The 15112-nt window shown below is 41.4% G+C and overlaps 3 protein-coding genes and 1 pseudogene across 14 annotated transcripts in view; 2 read left to right on the top strand and 2 right to left on the bottom strand.

Moving 5' to 3' along the window:
• ENTPD5 (ectonucleoside triphosphate diphosphohydrolase 5 (inactive)) overlaps positions 1-2162 on the bottom strand; it is a 48527-nt gene extending 46365 nt beyond the window's left edge. For 10 of the 11 annotated variants that reach the window (XM_057318491.1, XM_057318493.1, XM_048220134.2 and 7 more), the window contains exon 1: positions 2069-2161. The gene's annotated coding sequence lies outside the window, so the exon portion shown is untranslated. Of the gene's footprint in view, positions 1-2068 lie in introns of all 11 variants that reach the window. The other variant, XM_057318500.1, reaches the window with a different exon arrangement.
• LOC125282865 (proline-rich protein HaeIII subfamily 1-like) lies at positions 1413-2281 on the top strand. Its single transcript, XM_048220163.2, has 2 exons — positions 1413-1672; positions 1834-2281. The coding sequence occupies exons 1-2, from the start codon at positions 1413-1415 to the stop codon at positions 2279-2281; spliced, it is 708 nt and encodes a 235-aa protein (XP_048076120.2).
• The window catches only part of BBOF1 (basal body orientation factor 1), a 38625-nt gene continuing 25716 nt past the window's right edge, over positions 2204-15112 (top strand). Inside the window, exons 1-4 of one of the 2 annotated variants that reach the window (XM_026519525.4) lie at positions 2204-2415; positions 5708-5936; positions 10633-10698; positions 13691-13834. In XM_026519525.4, the coding sequence (XP_026375310.3) occupies positions 2348-2415; positions 5708-5936; positions 10633-10698; positions 13691-13834 (507 nt within the window). In that variant the 5' untranslated portion in view covers positions 2204-2347. The remainder of the gene's footprint in view (positions 2416-5707; positions 5937-10632; positions 10699-13690; positions 13835-15112) is intronic. The other variant, XM_057318487.1, reaches the window with a different exon arrangement.
• Positions 10742-12682, bottom strand: LOC113270349 (protein SGT1 homolog; annotated as a pseudogene).

Below are 15112 nucleotides of genomic sequence, written 5' to 3'. Positions count from 1 at the left end.
TCCCCAGCTGACCCATGTTGACCCATAGGTAGGGACATCCCTACCCCTCTATTCAGCTGGAAGAAGTTATAGAAGATGAGACCTGCCACCCTCAGCAACCTTAAAGATTTAAGGATCAAAATTTTTCAGGGGGGAATGATGTGGGAAACAAAAGTGAAAGTTAAAAATTTATATTTCCCTACTACTTACAGCCCATTGACAAGTCCTTGAAACAGGCAGAGTGACATTCCTCTAGGCACACAACTGACTCCATGTTAGTACTTTGCTAAGGGCAAAAGGCAATCTTAGCCCAACCCCTGGGGGGTTCCTGTGAGTCTACTTGAATATATAAAAATTCCTTTGGAAACTTCCCTTATCTCTACTCCCCCACCAAGATACATGTTGGCAATCATCCCCTAAGGATATGGCCCGCTGATACACATCTCAAAGGTCTCATGACTAAAGGTTTACCAGACAGTAATAAATGACCTTTTCCTAACAATAGCTAGCCCCCTCAAACTCCTGGAAACATTGCTTCCAAAATTCCTTAGAGACTTAAGCTATCCCTACCCCTCTCCCAACTTGAAAGTATATAATTGGCCATTCCTCACAACCCCAGCGCAGCTTTTTCTGGCCACAGGTCCTGTCTCCGTGCTTTAATAAAACCACCTTTTTGCACCGAAGATGTCTCAAGAATTCTTTCTTGGCCATCAGCTCCGAACCCCAACATTTCCCTACATCAGAATGAATAATAAAAGGGACTTAGGGAATAAGTTACTGCATAGAAAATACAATGATACTGTAATAACATTTTACATTGATATATAGTAGCTACACGTGTGGTGAGCATAGCAGAACCTACAGCGGTGAATCATTATGTTGTACACCTGAAACGAATATAACACTGTGCATCAACTACACTTGAAAAAAGCGGGGGATAAGCTAAGATCATACTAACACACGCTGTGTCTAAAAAGACTTTCAGCGCTCGTTAACAAATCAGCATGTTCCCTCTATCTGCAGAATTCAAAAACAAGCTACACAACTGGAGGGGGAAAAAAAAGGAAGGGGACATCGGGACAAAGACCTCGAGAAATGGAGAGGGAAGATGTACAAAGAAGTTTTTAAAGAAACCTTAAATTCAATTTGAAATGTAGGATAACGCATAGCAGAGCTTCAGTCACAAGTTTCCTAAGCATAGTCCTGGCACCCCGAATTCCCGATGGTCCTCAATGACTCATTAACTCTCACAGCATGAAGGCATAATCACAGACCTCCTCCTCTGAAAAAGAACAATACTTTTGAGTACGCCTTTTCACAGATGTGCTCAGGAAAAAAAAAAAAAAAAAAACCAACCAAACACCAAAAGGCCGAAGTTCCAACTGTATGCAACTTGCAGAAAAGGGGGCTGCAGACGAGTCAGGTATCAGCAAATGGGAATCTGGGGCCGTTCTGGGCGGGCAGCGTCGGACACACGGGACAGGAGGAGCCGAGGGCCTGAGCCCAGAGCTCTTCTCGTGGCCCCGCCGCCTTTCCCACCCCAGGTGACAACACTTTTCTCCTCGTCTGAGCCTCTCCGACCCCAGCTGACAGCACTTTCCTCGGACGCCGGCACGCGCTGCCCGGAGGAGGCTGCCAGCCTCACTCCCAACCACCGCCCTCGGAAAAGTCCTCCACGGCCTCCCCAAAAAAGGTTTGGCGTGGCAAGTCCGCTGAATGCGCCATCCCTTACAGAATTAGCCAGAGTTAGGAGCTAGGAGAGAGAGAAGGAAACCAAAAGAGTGAGGGCAGCTTCGGGAGAGGACGAGGCGGAGCAGGGCGGCCTCGGCCACGCTGGCTGCCGCGTGAGGCAAGGGGTGGCCCCCCCGGCAACGGGGGAAACGCTGCAAAGCCGGAGCGGGGTGGCGCTCCGACGCCCGCTGCGGGGCGGACGGACCCCCAGGGAAGCAAGCCTCCTGAGGCTAGGGTGCACCGACTGTCGCGCCGCCGGAAACGCCCGGCCTGCCGGACGCTGCCGCCCCTGGCGGGCCTGTTTCGAACCCCCGCCCGCCAGCCTGCCCAGCCGCGTCCCCGCTGCCCGCACACTCACCGCGCGCGCGCGCCTCCCCGGCGCGGCCGCCCGCCGCCCTCAGCCCTGCGCCCTGGGCGCGATCTCCGCCCCGCCCCCGTGCCCGGCCCGGGGACCGGGCCCCTTGCGGCGGCGGCGGCGTCGGGGCTACGTCACGGGCGCGTGCGCTCTCCGCGCGCGCCCGGGCAACGGCCGGGACAGAACGTTATCCGCTGGGCGTGCTGGTTTCCTTAGAAACGGAGCCGGGCCCGGGCGCGGTGGAGAAACGTCGACTACAGTGGGGCCCCTGGTGAAGCCAGGATGCCGTCTAAGGGAAAGGACAAAAAGAAAGGCAAGAGTAAAGGCAAAGGCAAAGACAAAGACAAGAAGTAAGGAGAAACCACTCTGGGGTCCCCTCTCTCTGGGCCTACCCTCCGGGGACTCGGGGCTGAGAACCCGCGGGACGCTGGGGCTGGCCTGCTGGCTAGCTGCCCTCCTTTTGCTCTCCTGGCTTCTGAAAAGGACAGCCTCATTGTTCAAAAATTTCCAAAATGCATGCGAAACCGTACTGCTCCGACCTAACCAACGGAGTGTGAGATTGGGGACCCTGAATAGTTTAGACACAGCCCCTGCCTATGTGTAATGCATTAACGATGGAGGCAGGTAAGTTCCCAAAGAATAAGATACAGGACTAAATGAAATAGGGGCTAGTGAAAAAACCACAGAATTGGTAATGAGGAGGAAGAGTTCTGACACTAGGAGTGAAGATCAGAAGGTCAGGATAACATTTCTTGGTATATTGAAGGTCCTCTAGACCAGCGCTGTCCAATACGGCAGTGACCAGCCATGTGTGGCTATTACATTAAAATTTGAAAATCGGATCTTCTGTTGTATTAGCCACATTTCATATGCTCAATAGGCATATGTGGCTACCGGTTACTGTATTGGACAGCCTAGATACTATAGTAACTTTCCATCACCACAAAAAAAAAGTTCTGTTGGACAGTGCTGCTCTAGACCGATGGTTCTCAACTGGGGGCGATTTTGGCTCCCAGGGACATTTGGTACTATCTAGAGACATTTTTGTTTCTTATCAGGGGATGTGTACTACTGGCATGTAGTAGGTAGAGACCAAGGATACTGTTAAACATCTGCAATGCACAGGACCCCCCCCCCCAAACTCCAAACAATCATTTGGCTCAGGGTGTCAGTAGTGCCAGGGTTGGAAACCCCTGCTCAAGACTATAAGCTTCTCTAGAATAAGCACTAACATTATTCACCATATCTTCAGCATCTGGCAGAGCCTGGATGCTTATTATTTGTTTAAAAAATTAAGGTGTCTGTGTCTGCTTCAAGTTGAATCTTCTCTTTTTTCCCTCAGGAAATATGCTCTGGGTTCTTTCCTTTTTTCCCCCTAGCCTGAGAGTTCTCTGTGTTGTAGTTGAGAATATCTTGAACATCTAGACAATCTCTGGGTGATTGAAGAAGTAGTTCCTTGGGCCTTTTGAAGGATTCCTTTTGGTTCAAAGGAAAACCTAAAAGATTTGAACAAATTGGGTAATTGTTTCCCCAAGCTGGTCAGAACCCCTAAAGTAGGGGCGCCTCAGTGGCTCAGTCGTTAAGCGTCTGCCTTCGGCTCAGGTCGTGATCCCAGGGTTCTGGGATCGAGCCCCGCATTGGGCTCCCTGCTCAGGGGGAAGCCTGCTTCTCCCTCTCCCACTCCCCCTGCTTGTGTTCCCTCTCTCGCTGTCTCTCTCTCTCTGACAAATAAATAAAATCTTAAAAAAAAAAACCAAAAACCAAAAGCCCTGAAGTAGGCGTTGCTCTAGCACTAACTGTTTGCAGGCTTGGAGTTGCTGTTAAATTACCACTAATCTGTTGGGTGACTCTAGTAGTTTGTTGGAATCATACATGGTGTCCAGCATCAATCACTATATATAAGACCAGAAGGGAATCCCCCAAACTTGTAGTTCATAAAGTAAACTTGTTTAAGAGAGTAATACATGCTCAGTACAGAAAGTTTAGGAAACGTGGAAAGTCAAAGCAGAAAACAAAAATACCTGTAATCCCAACATCCAAAGGTAACCACTACTATCATTTGGGGATATTGTTTTTCTTCTTTATAAAATGATAGCCCAGTGTACATATTTATTTGTAGCTCTCCCCCATGTATTAATATAAGTATTCTTCAGCAGTGTATTTTTTTCTTCCTTTTTTACATAATTGCATAGTTTAGCACTTTTTAAAAAATATTTATTTGAGAAGGAGAGAGCATGAGCAGGGTGAGGGGCAGAGGGAGAGAGAGAATCCTTGAGCAGACCCAAATGAGCACGGAGCCCGAGATCATGACCTCAGCCAAAGTGAGATCATGACCTGAGCTGAGGTTAGACGCTTACCCAACTGCCCCAGTCTTGCACTTTTTTAAAGTGCCAAGGGCTTATCACATTCTTGGAACTCACTAGCATATGTTTTCTATTTTTGACTGTGCGTCTACAGTACATTATCAACAATGAGGACCACTAAGGGTAACAGACCTTGTATTCCTTGGATTTTCCATGACTCATAGTTTGAGAAACCTTGCTTTGTTTTTACAGTGGTATTAGTGGTTATTTTATGAGAAATCCTAGCTGCATCAACTGTTCTGAGCAGCTTAGACCTGATACCTTCAGGGAGTAATTGGATGATTATAGCAAGGCAGCCTATCACTACTGCCTAAATCGTGCTGGAAAGGAAGGTTAAAGCTGTAACAAGCTAGAGGGTTGGAGGTGAGGTTGGCCTTAATTTGAAGAGAACAGAGGGAAAGGGATGGAGAACCAGGAGTTGTTGGGGATGGAGGGTGATAATTTAGAAAGATCCATACATATCTATGTGTGAAAATATTTAGAGTTCAAATACAGATAAAGTCTTACTTATTATCTAAATATTTATGCATTCAGTGCCTACCATATTTAAAGGGCATTGTTTTGTTAATCCTCATACAATAAACCTTAATTTTGAAAAACTCTCTTCTTATCCCTTTAATCTTTGAAGCCATGCTTTATCATTATTATTTTTAAATTTTCTTTTTACCTCTGTATAAATGATTATGGTCAGCCATCCTTGAAGCCTGGTGCATTGTGGCACCAGCTGATAAACCATTTAACTTAACTTGTCCTAGTGACTTGATCTTTTGTCCAGGGTCTAGCCAGAAAATCCCCGCCAAAAACAACCTAAAACAAAACCAAAACTGGGGTTGGAATACATGGAAGATTACAGAACGATGGACTTACAGTTACACTATGAATGTGTTATCATGCAGAAGGGGAACCAAGGTAATGGATTTGCAAGAGTGAGAACCAAGGTCTAAAACTGAGTGAGTAGGAATAGAAATGACAGTTCAAATATGAGAAAAAGAAATAAATGAAAAGATGTGAAAGATTTATGAAATGAATTTGACTTACGCCTTTCCTCTTGTTTTTCCAGTCCTTTGGAGTTATGCTCCAAAGTTCCCCTCTTCCAAGAAGAGTCTCCCACTTAACTCCCTTATTATAAATACGTATTTCTTATTAACTCATTCATTCAACAATATTTGCTTATATGTGCCAAGCATGCCAACCAAAACAAATAGTAATAAAAAGAAAGGTATTATTCTAATATAGTAGAGAAATAGTTATATGCTGTCAATGTCCTCTTTCCATGCAGGAAGATAATAAAAGCTGATGAATCTGCAGTGGACAAAGCCAAGGCCAATGCCTCCCTTTGGGAGGCCAGGCTGGAAGTCACAGAACTCTCTAGGATTGAGTATCGGGATTCTTCCCGGAGACTGGCAAAAAGTAATGAGGACTTAAAGAAACAGCAGTATAAAATGGAGAAAGACACAATGTCTGTGTTAAGTTACCTGAAGAAGCAGGATCAGGAGAAAGATAATATGGTAGGTAGGTAGAAACCTCCCGAGCCTCAATAACTGTCATACTTGAAGCAGGATGTTATTTCTGAATGGCTTTACTGTTAGAATTGGCTCTTTTGTTTTCAGCCCTTGTCCCATTGTTTTCTTGTCTGAAACAATGATTGATGGTCATAAGGGAACATTATGATCCGTTTTATTTTAAGAAGAGCATGGTATATGAACTATATATTTTTTTAAAGATTTATTTATTTGAGAGAGAGAGAGAGAGAAGGAGTACTCACACAGGCAGTGGGGAAGGGCAGATGGCGAAGGAGAGAGAATCTCAAGCAGACTCCCCGCTGAGTGCAGAGCCCAGATACAGGGCTCCATCTCACAACCCCAAGATCATGACCTGAGCCGAAATCAAGAGTCCTGACACTCCACCCAGGTGCTCCTGACCTGTTTTTTGATATTGATAAATACTTTTAATGATTTATAAAGCAATTACTGATAATCCATGATCACATGATCGTGAACCCAGCAAGTTGAATCTCCTTTTTTTGGCTAGTTGAGTCTTGAATTTATCTTTCTGTACCCTATTTAAGTGTGGAGAGTGAAACTATTATTTTAGATCTAGAAGAAAAAGGGAAGGGAACTAATATTTTGGAGACCATATTTTGTACCAAGCACTATGCTAGATACTTTATACCTCTCTTATCTCATTAAGGACTTTTAATAACCCCATGTAGTTACAGTATTGTCATTCCCATTTTATAGATAATTGACTTCCAGAAAGGACAGATATCAATTTATAGCTGTGTGACCCAAAGTCACACAGCTAGTGGGTGTTAAAGTGGAATTTAGGTACAACTCCAAATTCTTCTCTTTCCCATCTGCCTCTCTGAGCTGCATAAATATTACTTATATATTTGTTTGTTGTCGCTTTTCCTGATTCGAATGAAACCTCACAGAAGTAAAGAATTTTGGGGCTTTTTTTATTGTTGTTCAGTGCTACATTTCCAGCACCTAGCACAGGCATGGCACATAGTAGCCACTGATTAAAATATTTTTGCATGCATGAATGAATGGGTTGTGGAGTGTACTGATACTTTGAAAGAGTTAATACCAATCAAAACTAAGTTCAAGATGATAACATAAAAATCAGACAACTGAACATTTGTCTTGATTTTGTGAATTTTATTAATTTTTTTGCATTACTGTTACTTTTTTTTACCTTTTTTCCTAGGCAACTTCCATTTTAAAAAATTACTCTTTCAATAGTAGGCATTATTAAAATTGTCTTCTATAAAGTATTATTCTAAAGTAAGCTTTTAGGTCAACTAATTTTCCAAGTTCATCACATAGAAGCTTTGTGGCCCGCATTAGCTGATTGGTGTTGACTTATCAGTGTCACTTGTATTTCCTGATTTTCATCTGCCTTTGGGTATCAGAGGTCAGTATCTGGCTATAGCAAATAACATAATTTTCTCACAATCGCAGATGCCTATTAAAAACAAAGACTATCTTGGAAGGAAGAAGTAAAGTAGATTCAATATATCCTGTTTAACTAGCTTTCCTATAGTTTTGTCACTCATTCTGCTATATCCTAGAAATGTATCATTAAGCTCTATCTGAACTGTTTATAGTCTTATTTCATGTTAATTATAGAAATATTAGAAATGGAATATGTTTTGAAAACATATCTTGAACAAAATTAGATTTTCCTTAAGAGTGTATTTTTGTATTTAAGGCTTTGTTCAATCACAAAATCTCATATTTCACACCTGTCCTATATATTTCACACCTGTCCTATATGACTTAGAACTGTCACAATTTATATCTTAGAATTTTTAGGTTTTCCTTAAACTAGTCTAATTTTAACAATATTTCACTTATGTATGTTCTGATCCTATAACCATGTCAAAGAGTTGTTAGTTTAAAAAGCTACTCAGGTTTCCTACTAAAACATACTAGCATCCTCGGACAAATGATTGATTCCAAGACCAGATCAGGGAAAGTAAAAGATAAGCCTGGAATATCTGTGCAAGAAATTAAGTAAGAGGGGTGCCTGGATGGCTCAGCCGTTAAGCGTCTGCCTTTGGCTCAGGTCATGATCCCAGGGTCCTGGGATCAAGCCCTGCATCAGGCTCCCTGCTTGGCAGGAAGCCTGCTTCTCCCTCTCCCACTCCCCTTGCTTGTGTTCCCTCTCTTGCTGTCTCTCTCTGTCAAATAAATAAATGAAATCTTTAAAAAAAAAAAAAAAAAGGAAGAAAATAAGTAAGAGGGGTACCTGGGTGGCTCAGTGAGTTAAGTGTCTGCCTTTGGGTCAGGTCATGATCCCAGGGTCCTCGGATTGAGCCCCACATGGGGGGGGGGGGCGTCCCTGCTCAGCAAGGAGCCTGCTTCTCCCTCTCCCTCTGCCTGCCACACCCCCTACTTGTGTTCTCTCCCCCTTTCTCTGTCAAATAAATAAAATCATTAAAAAAAAGTGAGAAAATTAAAAGTCAGGGTAACTGGCTGGCTTGACTCTTGATCTCAGGGTTGTGAGTTTGATCCCCCATGTTGGGTGTAGAGATTACTTAAAAATAAAATCTTTAAATATTTTATTTATTTATTTGTCAGAGAGAGAGGGAGAGAGGAGAGCACAAGCAGTGAGAGCGGCAGGCAGAGGGAGAAGCAGACTCTCTCCGCTGAGCAAGGAGCCCAGTGTAGGGCTCAATCCCAGGACCCTGGGATCATGACCTGAGCCAAAGGCAGGCGCTTAACCAACTGAGCCACCCAGGTTTCCCCCCAAAAAAAAATAAATTAAAAAAATCTAAAAAAAAGGGGGGGTGCACAGGTACTACTAGCTTGAAGGGGCTCCCACTGGCCAAATCTGAAACAATCAAAATAAATGATGACAGTACAACATTATAATCCATTGAATAAAATAAGTCCATGAGTGCATATTGCTAATAAAACATACATTAATAAATAAGGGAGAAGGAAGAGCCTTTCCTTACAGTAGAATTTAGTAAATTATTAAATTTTCAAAGACTGGGGGAGTTAGATACTGGCACAAAAACAGACACATGGATTAATGGAACAGAATAGAGAACCCAGAAATGGACCCTCAACTCTATGGTCAACTAACTAGTCTTCAACAAAGCAGGAAAGAATATCCAATGGAAAAAAGACAGTCTCTTCAACAAATGGTGTTGGAAAAATTGGACAGCCATATGCAGAAGAATGAAACTGGACCATTTCCTTAAACCATACACAAAAATAGACTCAAAATGGATGAAAGACCTAAATGTGAGACAGGAATCCATCAAAATCCTAGAGGAGAACACAGGCAGCAACCTCTTCAACGTTGGCCACAGCAACTTCTTGCTAGATATGTCTCCAAAGGGAAGGGAAGCAAAGGCAAAAATGAACTATTGGGACTTAATCAAGATAAAAAGTTTTTGCACAGCAAAGGAAACAGTCGACAAAACCAAAAGACAACCAACATAATGGGAGAAGGTATTTGCAAATGGCATATCAGATAAAGGGCTAGTATCCAAAATCTATAAAGAACTTATGAAACTCAACACCCGAAGAACAAATAATCCAATCAAGAAATGGGCAGAAGACATGAACAGATATTTCTGCAAAGAAAACACCCAAATGGCCAACAGACACATGAAAAAGTGCTCCACATCACTCGCCGTCAGGGAAATACAAATCAAAGCCACAGTGAGATACCACCTAACACTAGTCAGGATGGCTAAAATTAACAAGTTAGGAAACGACAGATGTTGGCAAGGATGCAGAGAAAGGGGAACCCTCCCACACTGTTGGTAAGAATGCAAGCTGGTGCAGCCGCTCTGGAAAACAGTATGGAGGTTCCTCAAAAAGTTGAAAATAGAGCTACCCTGCAACCCAGCAATTGCACTGTTGGGTGTTTAGCCCAAAGATACAAATGTAGTAATCCAAAGGGGCACCTGCACCCCAATGTTTATAGCAGCAATGTCCACAATAGCCAAACTATGGAAAGAGCTCAGATGTCCCATCGACATGAATGGATAAAGAATGGATGAATGGATAAAGAAGATGTGGTATGTGTATGTGTGTGTGTGTATACATATATATATATATATACATATGTGTATATATATATATACATATATATATATACACACACATACATATATATGTATATATATAACGTGGATGGAACTAGAGGGTATTATGTTAAGTGAAATAAGTCAATCAGAGAAAGACAATTATCACATGATCTCACTGATATGTGGAATTTAAGAAACAAGGCAGAGGATCATAGGGGAAGGGAGGAAAAATGAAACAAGACGAACCCAGAGAGGGAGACAAACCATAAGGGACTCTTAATCTCAGGAAACAAACTGAGGGTTGCTGGAGGAGAGGGGGGTGGGGGGATGGGGTAACTGGGTGAAAGACTTTGGAAAGGGCATGTGTTGAAATGAGCTGTATACTTAAAAAGTGGTTCAGATGGTAAATATAATGTGTTTTTTACCACAAAAAAAAAAAATAGTTACCCAGGAACTCTGATGATAGCCAGGTTTTAGAACTAGCAATAGCAGGTTAAGGGCATAGAATATGTCCCCTTTTCTCTTCTTTCCACCTTACTCTACCTCTCCAACTCTATAGGTTTCAATATCATGCAAAAACTAGGCTACTTAATAAAGGTAAGATACCGAGCAATTTCTTTACCTTCCTGACTCTGTTTTTCCAACTTCTACAGATTGAACAACTGAAACAACAATTGAATGAAACAAAGGAAAAAGCCCAAGAGGAGAAGGAAATGTTGGTGAGTATCTAGGTATACTAATACTTTTACTTACTGGGTGGTCAGGTTTTTAAGTTCAGTTATTTAAGACACAGTAAGAGTAAGTGAATATGTCCTCTGAGTAGCTCAGCGACCTTAAAGCTCACACACTGGATTGTACAGCAGCTCAAAAATAACGTAAAATTATGTTTTTGTAGAAAATGGTCTGGTAGTAGTGGTGCTACTGAGTTTGTCATTCTTTCTATGGCCTTTCAGTGGACAGAGGCAGGAAATATATATTTTTAAAAGATTATGTAATGAGCCCATACCAATATTTTAAATTCAGATGCAGGAGTACAGGGTTTATTACTTGATCTGAGTCTCCTTTCTCCCTCACCAAAGGTCCCGTTTTTGGGGGGTTTTTTGCAATATAGTGATAGCAAATTAATTTATTTAGTACTTTTTCTATTCCATATCATCAGGAGGATGGATTTCAACTTTCCTTTTACCTACATCAGACCAGTTGGTATTCAAAACTGTACCACCAGACTCTGTAAATGATTTGATCATGGCACGTTTCATATCATCAGAACCATCTGAATAGATCTGCTGAAATAATTTATTTAAAGCTGCATCTCCCTCCAACTTCTCATTTTTTCTTCTTTGATCTCACTGACCAATTTATCCCAATTTCTTGCATGATGAGATGATGATGGATATAAATTCCTATGTCTGCTGTGAACTGTTTTGGTTTAGGCACATCTCCTTGCCCCTTTACCTTTTCCCGCGTTACAGCCTCTGTCTTGATTTCATTTTAATTTCAATTTTTGTTGAAAGTACTCTAAATGTGCTCTGTTCTGGTATTATAGGATGAAGAAGTCTCAGTTTCAAATTGTAATCCTCTCCAGAGGGAAGTTTCACCAAAGCAGACAACTCTTTTTCTGAAAATTCCACATTTCCATTATTCTTCTGAACATTCTTGATTTGAACATTCTTTTTTTTTTTTTTTAAAGATTTTATTTATTTATTCGACAGAGATAGAGACAGCCAGCGAGAGAGGGAACACAAGCAGGAGGAGTGGGAGAGGAAGAAGAAGGCTCATATGTGGGGCTCGATCCCATAACGCCGGGATCACGCCCTGAGCCGAAGGCAGACACTCAACCGCTGTGCCACCCAGGCACCCCTGATTTGAACATTCTTGATCACAAGTTTAATGATTACTTGAGATTCTGTTTGATACAAGTCATACTTGATTTTTGACTGATGAGTCCTCTGGGATGCAGACACCTCGGTTTGTGATCCAGTCTGAGCTTCTTTTTTTTTTTTTTTTAAAGATTTTTTATTTATTTATTCGACAGAGATAGAGACAGCCAGCGAGAGAGGGAACACAAGCAGGGGGAGTGGGAGAGGAAGAAGCAGGCTCATAGCGGAGGAGCCTGATGTGGGGCTCAATCCCATAACGCCGGGATCACGCCCTGAGCCGAAGGCAGACGCTTAACCGCTGTGCCACCCAGGCGCCCCCCAGTCTGAGCTTCTTGACACGTTTTAGTCCAGACGGTGAAAGCAGGATCTACACTATCTAAATCCTGTCCTCCTAGAAAAGTTCCTAGAACCGCAGCATAGTGTTTTTCATGGTATTCACATATCCCTTTCCTCAGCATAGCAGGGGAATTATTTGGATTAAGTTCAAGAGATTTCTTTGCATCAGCAACAGCGTCACAGTAATTCCCAAGAAGAACATGACAATAAGTTCTGTAACAATAATAATCTGGTTTCTGTTCCAAAATCTTAGTCAGCTTCTCTAATGCTGCCTGGGGGTTCTCATCGATCAGAAGGTCTGAGAAGCTCCGGAAAAACCTCTGGGCTGTTGCAGGTCCTGCTGCAGCTGCTGCCATCCCTAATAATCAATGTTGCTGTTAGAGCTGCTACCCCCAAGGTTATGAGCTACCCTGCCCCCCAAAGGGGGAAACTTCTCCAAAAATACTCTTCTTAATGATATTGGCATAATTGAGTAGTTGCTTCAAACCTCAATACATCAACAGTCACCAAATACTAATACCGATATTACCACTAACCTAGATTAGTGGAAACGGTTTTAAGATTTTAGGGGGTGCTTTTCCCCCTTGGGATATATCCCAATAGGGATCTATGATCAAATTACATTACCATTTGAAATAATTCCTGTGAGGTTATGCCACCAACTCAAGAACACATTTTGGTTTTGATTTTTAAAAGTTGCTTTTAAAAAAACTGAATTGTGCATCTAAAATTATGTAATTATATAATTATGTAAAATATTTATGTGGCTCCAAAGTTAAGTCTATCAAATATGTTGTATTCTGAGAAATCTAACTCCTATCCATGTCTTCACAATATGCCAGAGTACATTTGTCAAAATTGATTTTTGTCAACATGATAGGTGAGAAAGTGTATTCCAGTGTATTTTAATTTGCATTACCCTTATTATGAGCTAGGTTGAGCATTTTTTCATGTTGGAGGGTCATTTGCATTTCTTTTTGATATTTCATTCATTTAAAAAATTGTGTCATTGGCCCTTTCTTCCTCCACTTCCTCCCTTCTTTTTTTCTCTTCTTTTCTTCCTTTTCTACTCTTCCTCCTCATCCTCAGCCTTCTCTTCCTCCCTCTTCCCTTCCTTCCTCTTTTTTCCCAACTTCTCCTTCTTTCTTGATTTATTAACAATATTGGCCCTTCCTTTATTTCTTAGCTCACAAACTTTAATTTAGGGTTAGGGATTTTTTTTTCTCTCTTACAAATTAAAGATTTGTTTAGTCTTCTCATACCTCTTTTTAATAATTATCTGCATTTTCTTTATAAGATCAGCTCATTTTAGAATTTTTTTTTTCCCTATTCAAGGCACTTGGTATCTTCTAACAAAAAGTAAAACTTTATGCAAAAATAAAAAGGGAACAGTTCTTCAAAGAAGATAGACAAATGGCCTAAAGCTTCAAAGGGGACACAACTGTGTGGGGCTTCTGTTCTTTTCCTAACTCATTTACCTGCTTTTTGCACACAGGAACAGAAGTATACTGTGCAAATAAATGAGCTGGAGGGACAGTTCCATCAAAAAGCCAGAGAAATTGGCATGATGCAGACAGAGCTGAAAACAATAAAACAATTCCAGAAGAGAAAAATCCAAGTGGAGAAAGAATTAGATGATGTAAGTTTCTTTATTTCTTTAAATAAAGGTGATTAGAATTAACTACAAGCATACGTTGGAAATATTGCACGTTCAGTTCCAGTGCCAAAATAAAGTGAATATCACGGTACTGTACTTACGTGTGCAAAAGCTTTCATAGACATTTACTCCTGTGAGATGGTAAAGGACTGCCTTTGACATTTTAGAGATTCTTTGAGAGAAAGTGGAAGACAAAATGAGTGTAGCACTGGGTGAAAGTCTTATTTCTAAGACTTTTCTAAGCATTGATTTTTTTTGTGACTTCACCAAATCTTAGCCAACACACCCTTCCACACTTATCAGCAATTAAACCTTTGGGGTGACTTCAATAAGAAACAAATTACAGGGGTGCCTGGGTGGCTCAGTCAGTTAAGCCTTTGCCTTCGGCTCAAGTCATGATCCCAGGATCTGGGATCAAACCCCAAGGCGGGCTCTCTTCTCATTGGGGAGTCTGCTTCTCCTTCTCCCTGCTGCTCATGCTCTCTCTCTCTCTCTCAAGTAAATAAACAAAATATTGAAAGAAAGAAAAAGAAAGAAAGAAAGAAAGAAAGAAAGAAAGAAAGGGAGAAAGAAAAAGAAAGAAAGAAAGAAATTACAGTTCTTAGGAAACATTAGGGGCAAAGTAGCAAAGTCCTAAAGGAAAATAGGTTTAGACTGATGAAGGATGATTTTAGAACATTTTAGAAGGCTCTCTGGGTAAGGGTGGGCAGGGCGAGGAAAACTGAGTACTTTTTGAAAGTTTCTCTGACCTCGCTATGGTTTTTCTCTTACTTTCCATGTCCTCAGCTCAGAATATAGTTTTATTGCATTAATACTAATGTAATAAATGGCACATTTATGCTGGGGATAGTAGCTGAAATCAGCTTTGTGCCTTTGGGCAGTCTTGTGACTTGGTTGCCTAATCTGTAAAATGAGATAATAAGGGTTACTCGTAGGCTCATAGGGTTGTTGTAAGGACTAAACGAGTTCATATATTTAAAGTGCTTAAAATAGTGTATGTCATTATAAGTGGAAATTATATTTATAGTGGCATGTAGCTCTTTGTGGAGAAAAGTCCTGATTTGTAGCATTTGCTGATTTCCTTAGTATGAATACTTTTATTATGGCCAATTTCAAGCTACTAACACTAACAACATGCTAGCAAAATTCCTGGTATGAGCCTGCTCCAGTGTGCAACTGAACATTGCTGCTATTACTAGTAATAGTAGTAGTATTACCACCTAAGATAACCATATTTCATGTAGTGCAGGGGCTAAAAGT

This window comes from Ursus arctos, unplaced genomic scaffold (assembly GCF_023065955.2).
Source record: "Ursus arctos isolate Adak ecotype North America unplaced genomic scaffold, UrsArc2.0 scaffold_25, whole genome shotgun sequence".
Classification (NCBI taxonomy): domain Eukaryota; kingdom Metazoa; phylum Chordata; class Mammalia; order Carnivora; family Ursidae; genus Ursus; species Ursus arctos.
Note: the sequence above shows the minus strand (reverse complement) of the source record. Positions and strands in the feature narration are given on the sequence as shown.

Bases quoted from the DNA above. Each gene is read 5' to 3' on its own strand.
- LOC125282865 (XM_048220163.2), top strand. From the start codon at position 1,413: ATGGGAATCTGGGGCCGTTCTGGGCGGGCAGCGTCGGACACACGGGAC. The intron at 1,673-1,833 runs GTTTGGCGTGGC...GCGTGAGGCAAG, and splicing joins CCACGGCCTCCCCAAAAAAG to GGGTGGCCCCCCCGGCAACG.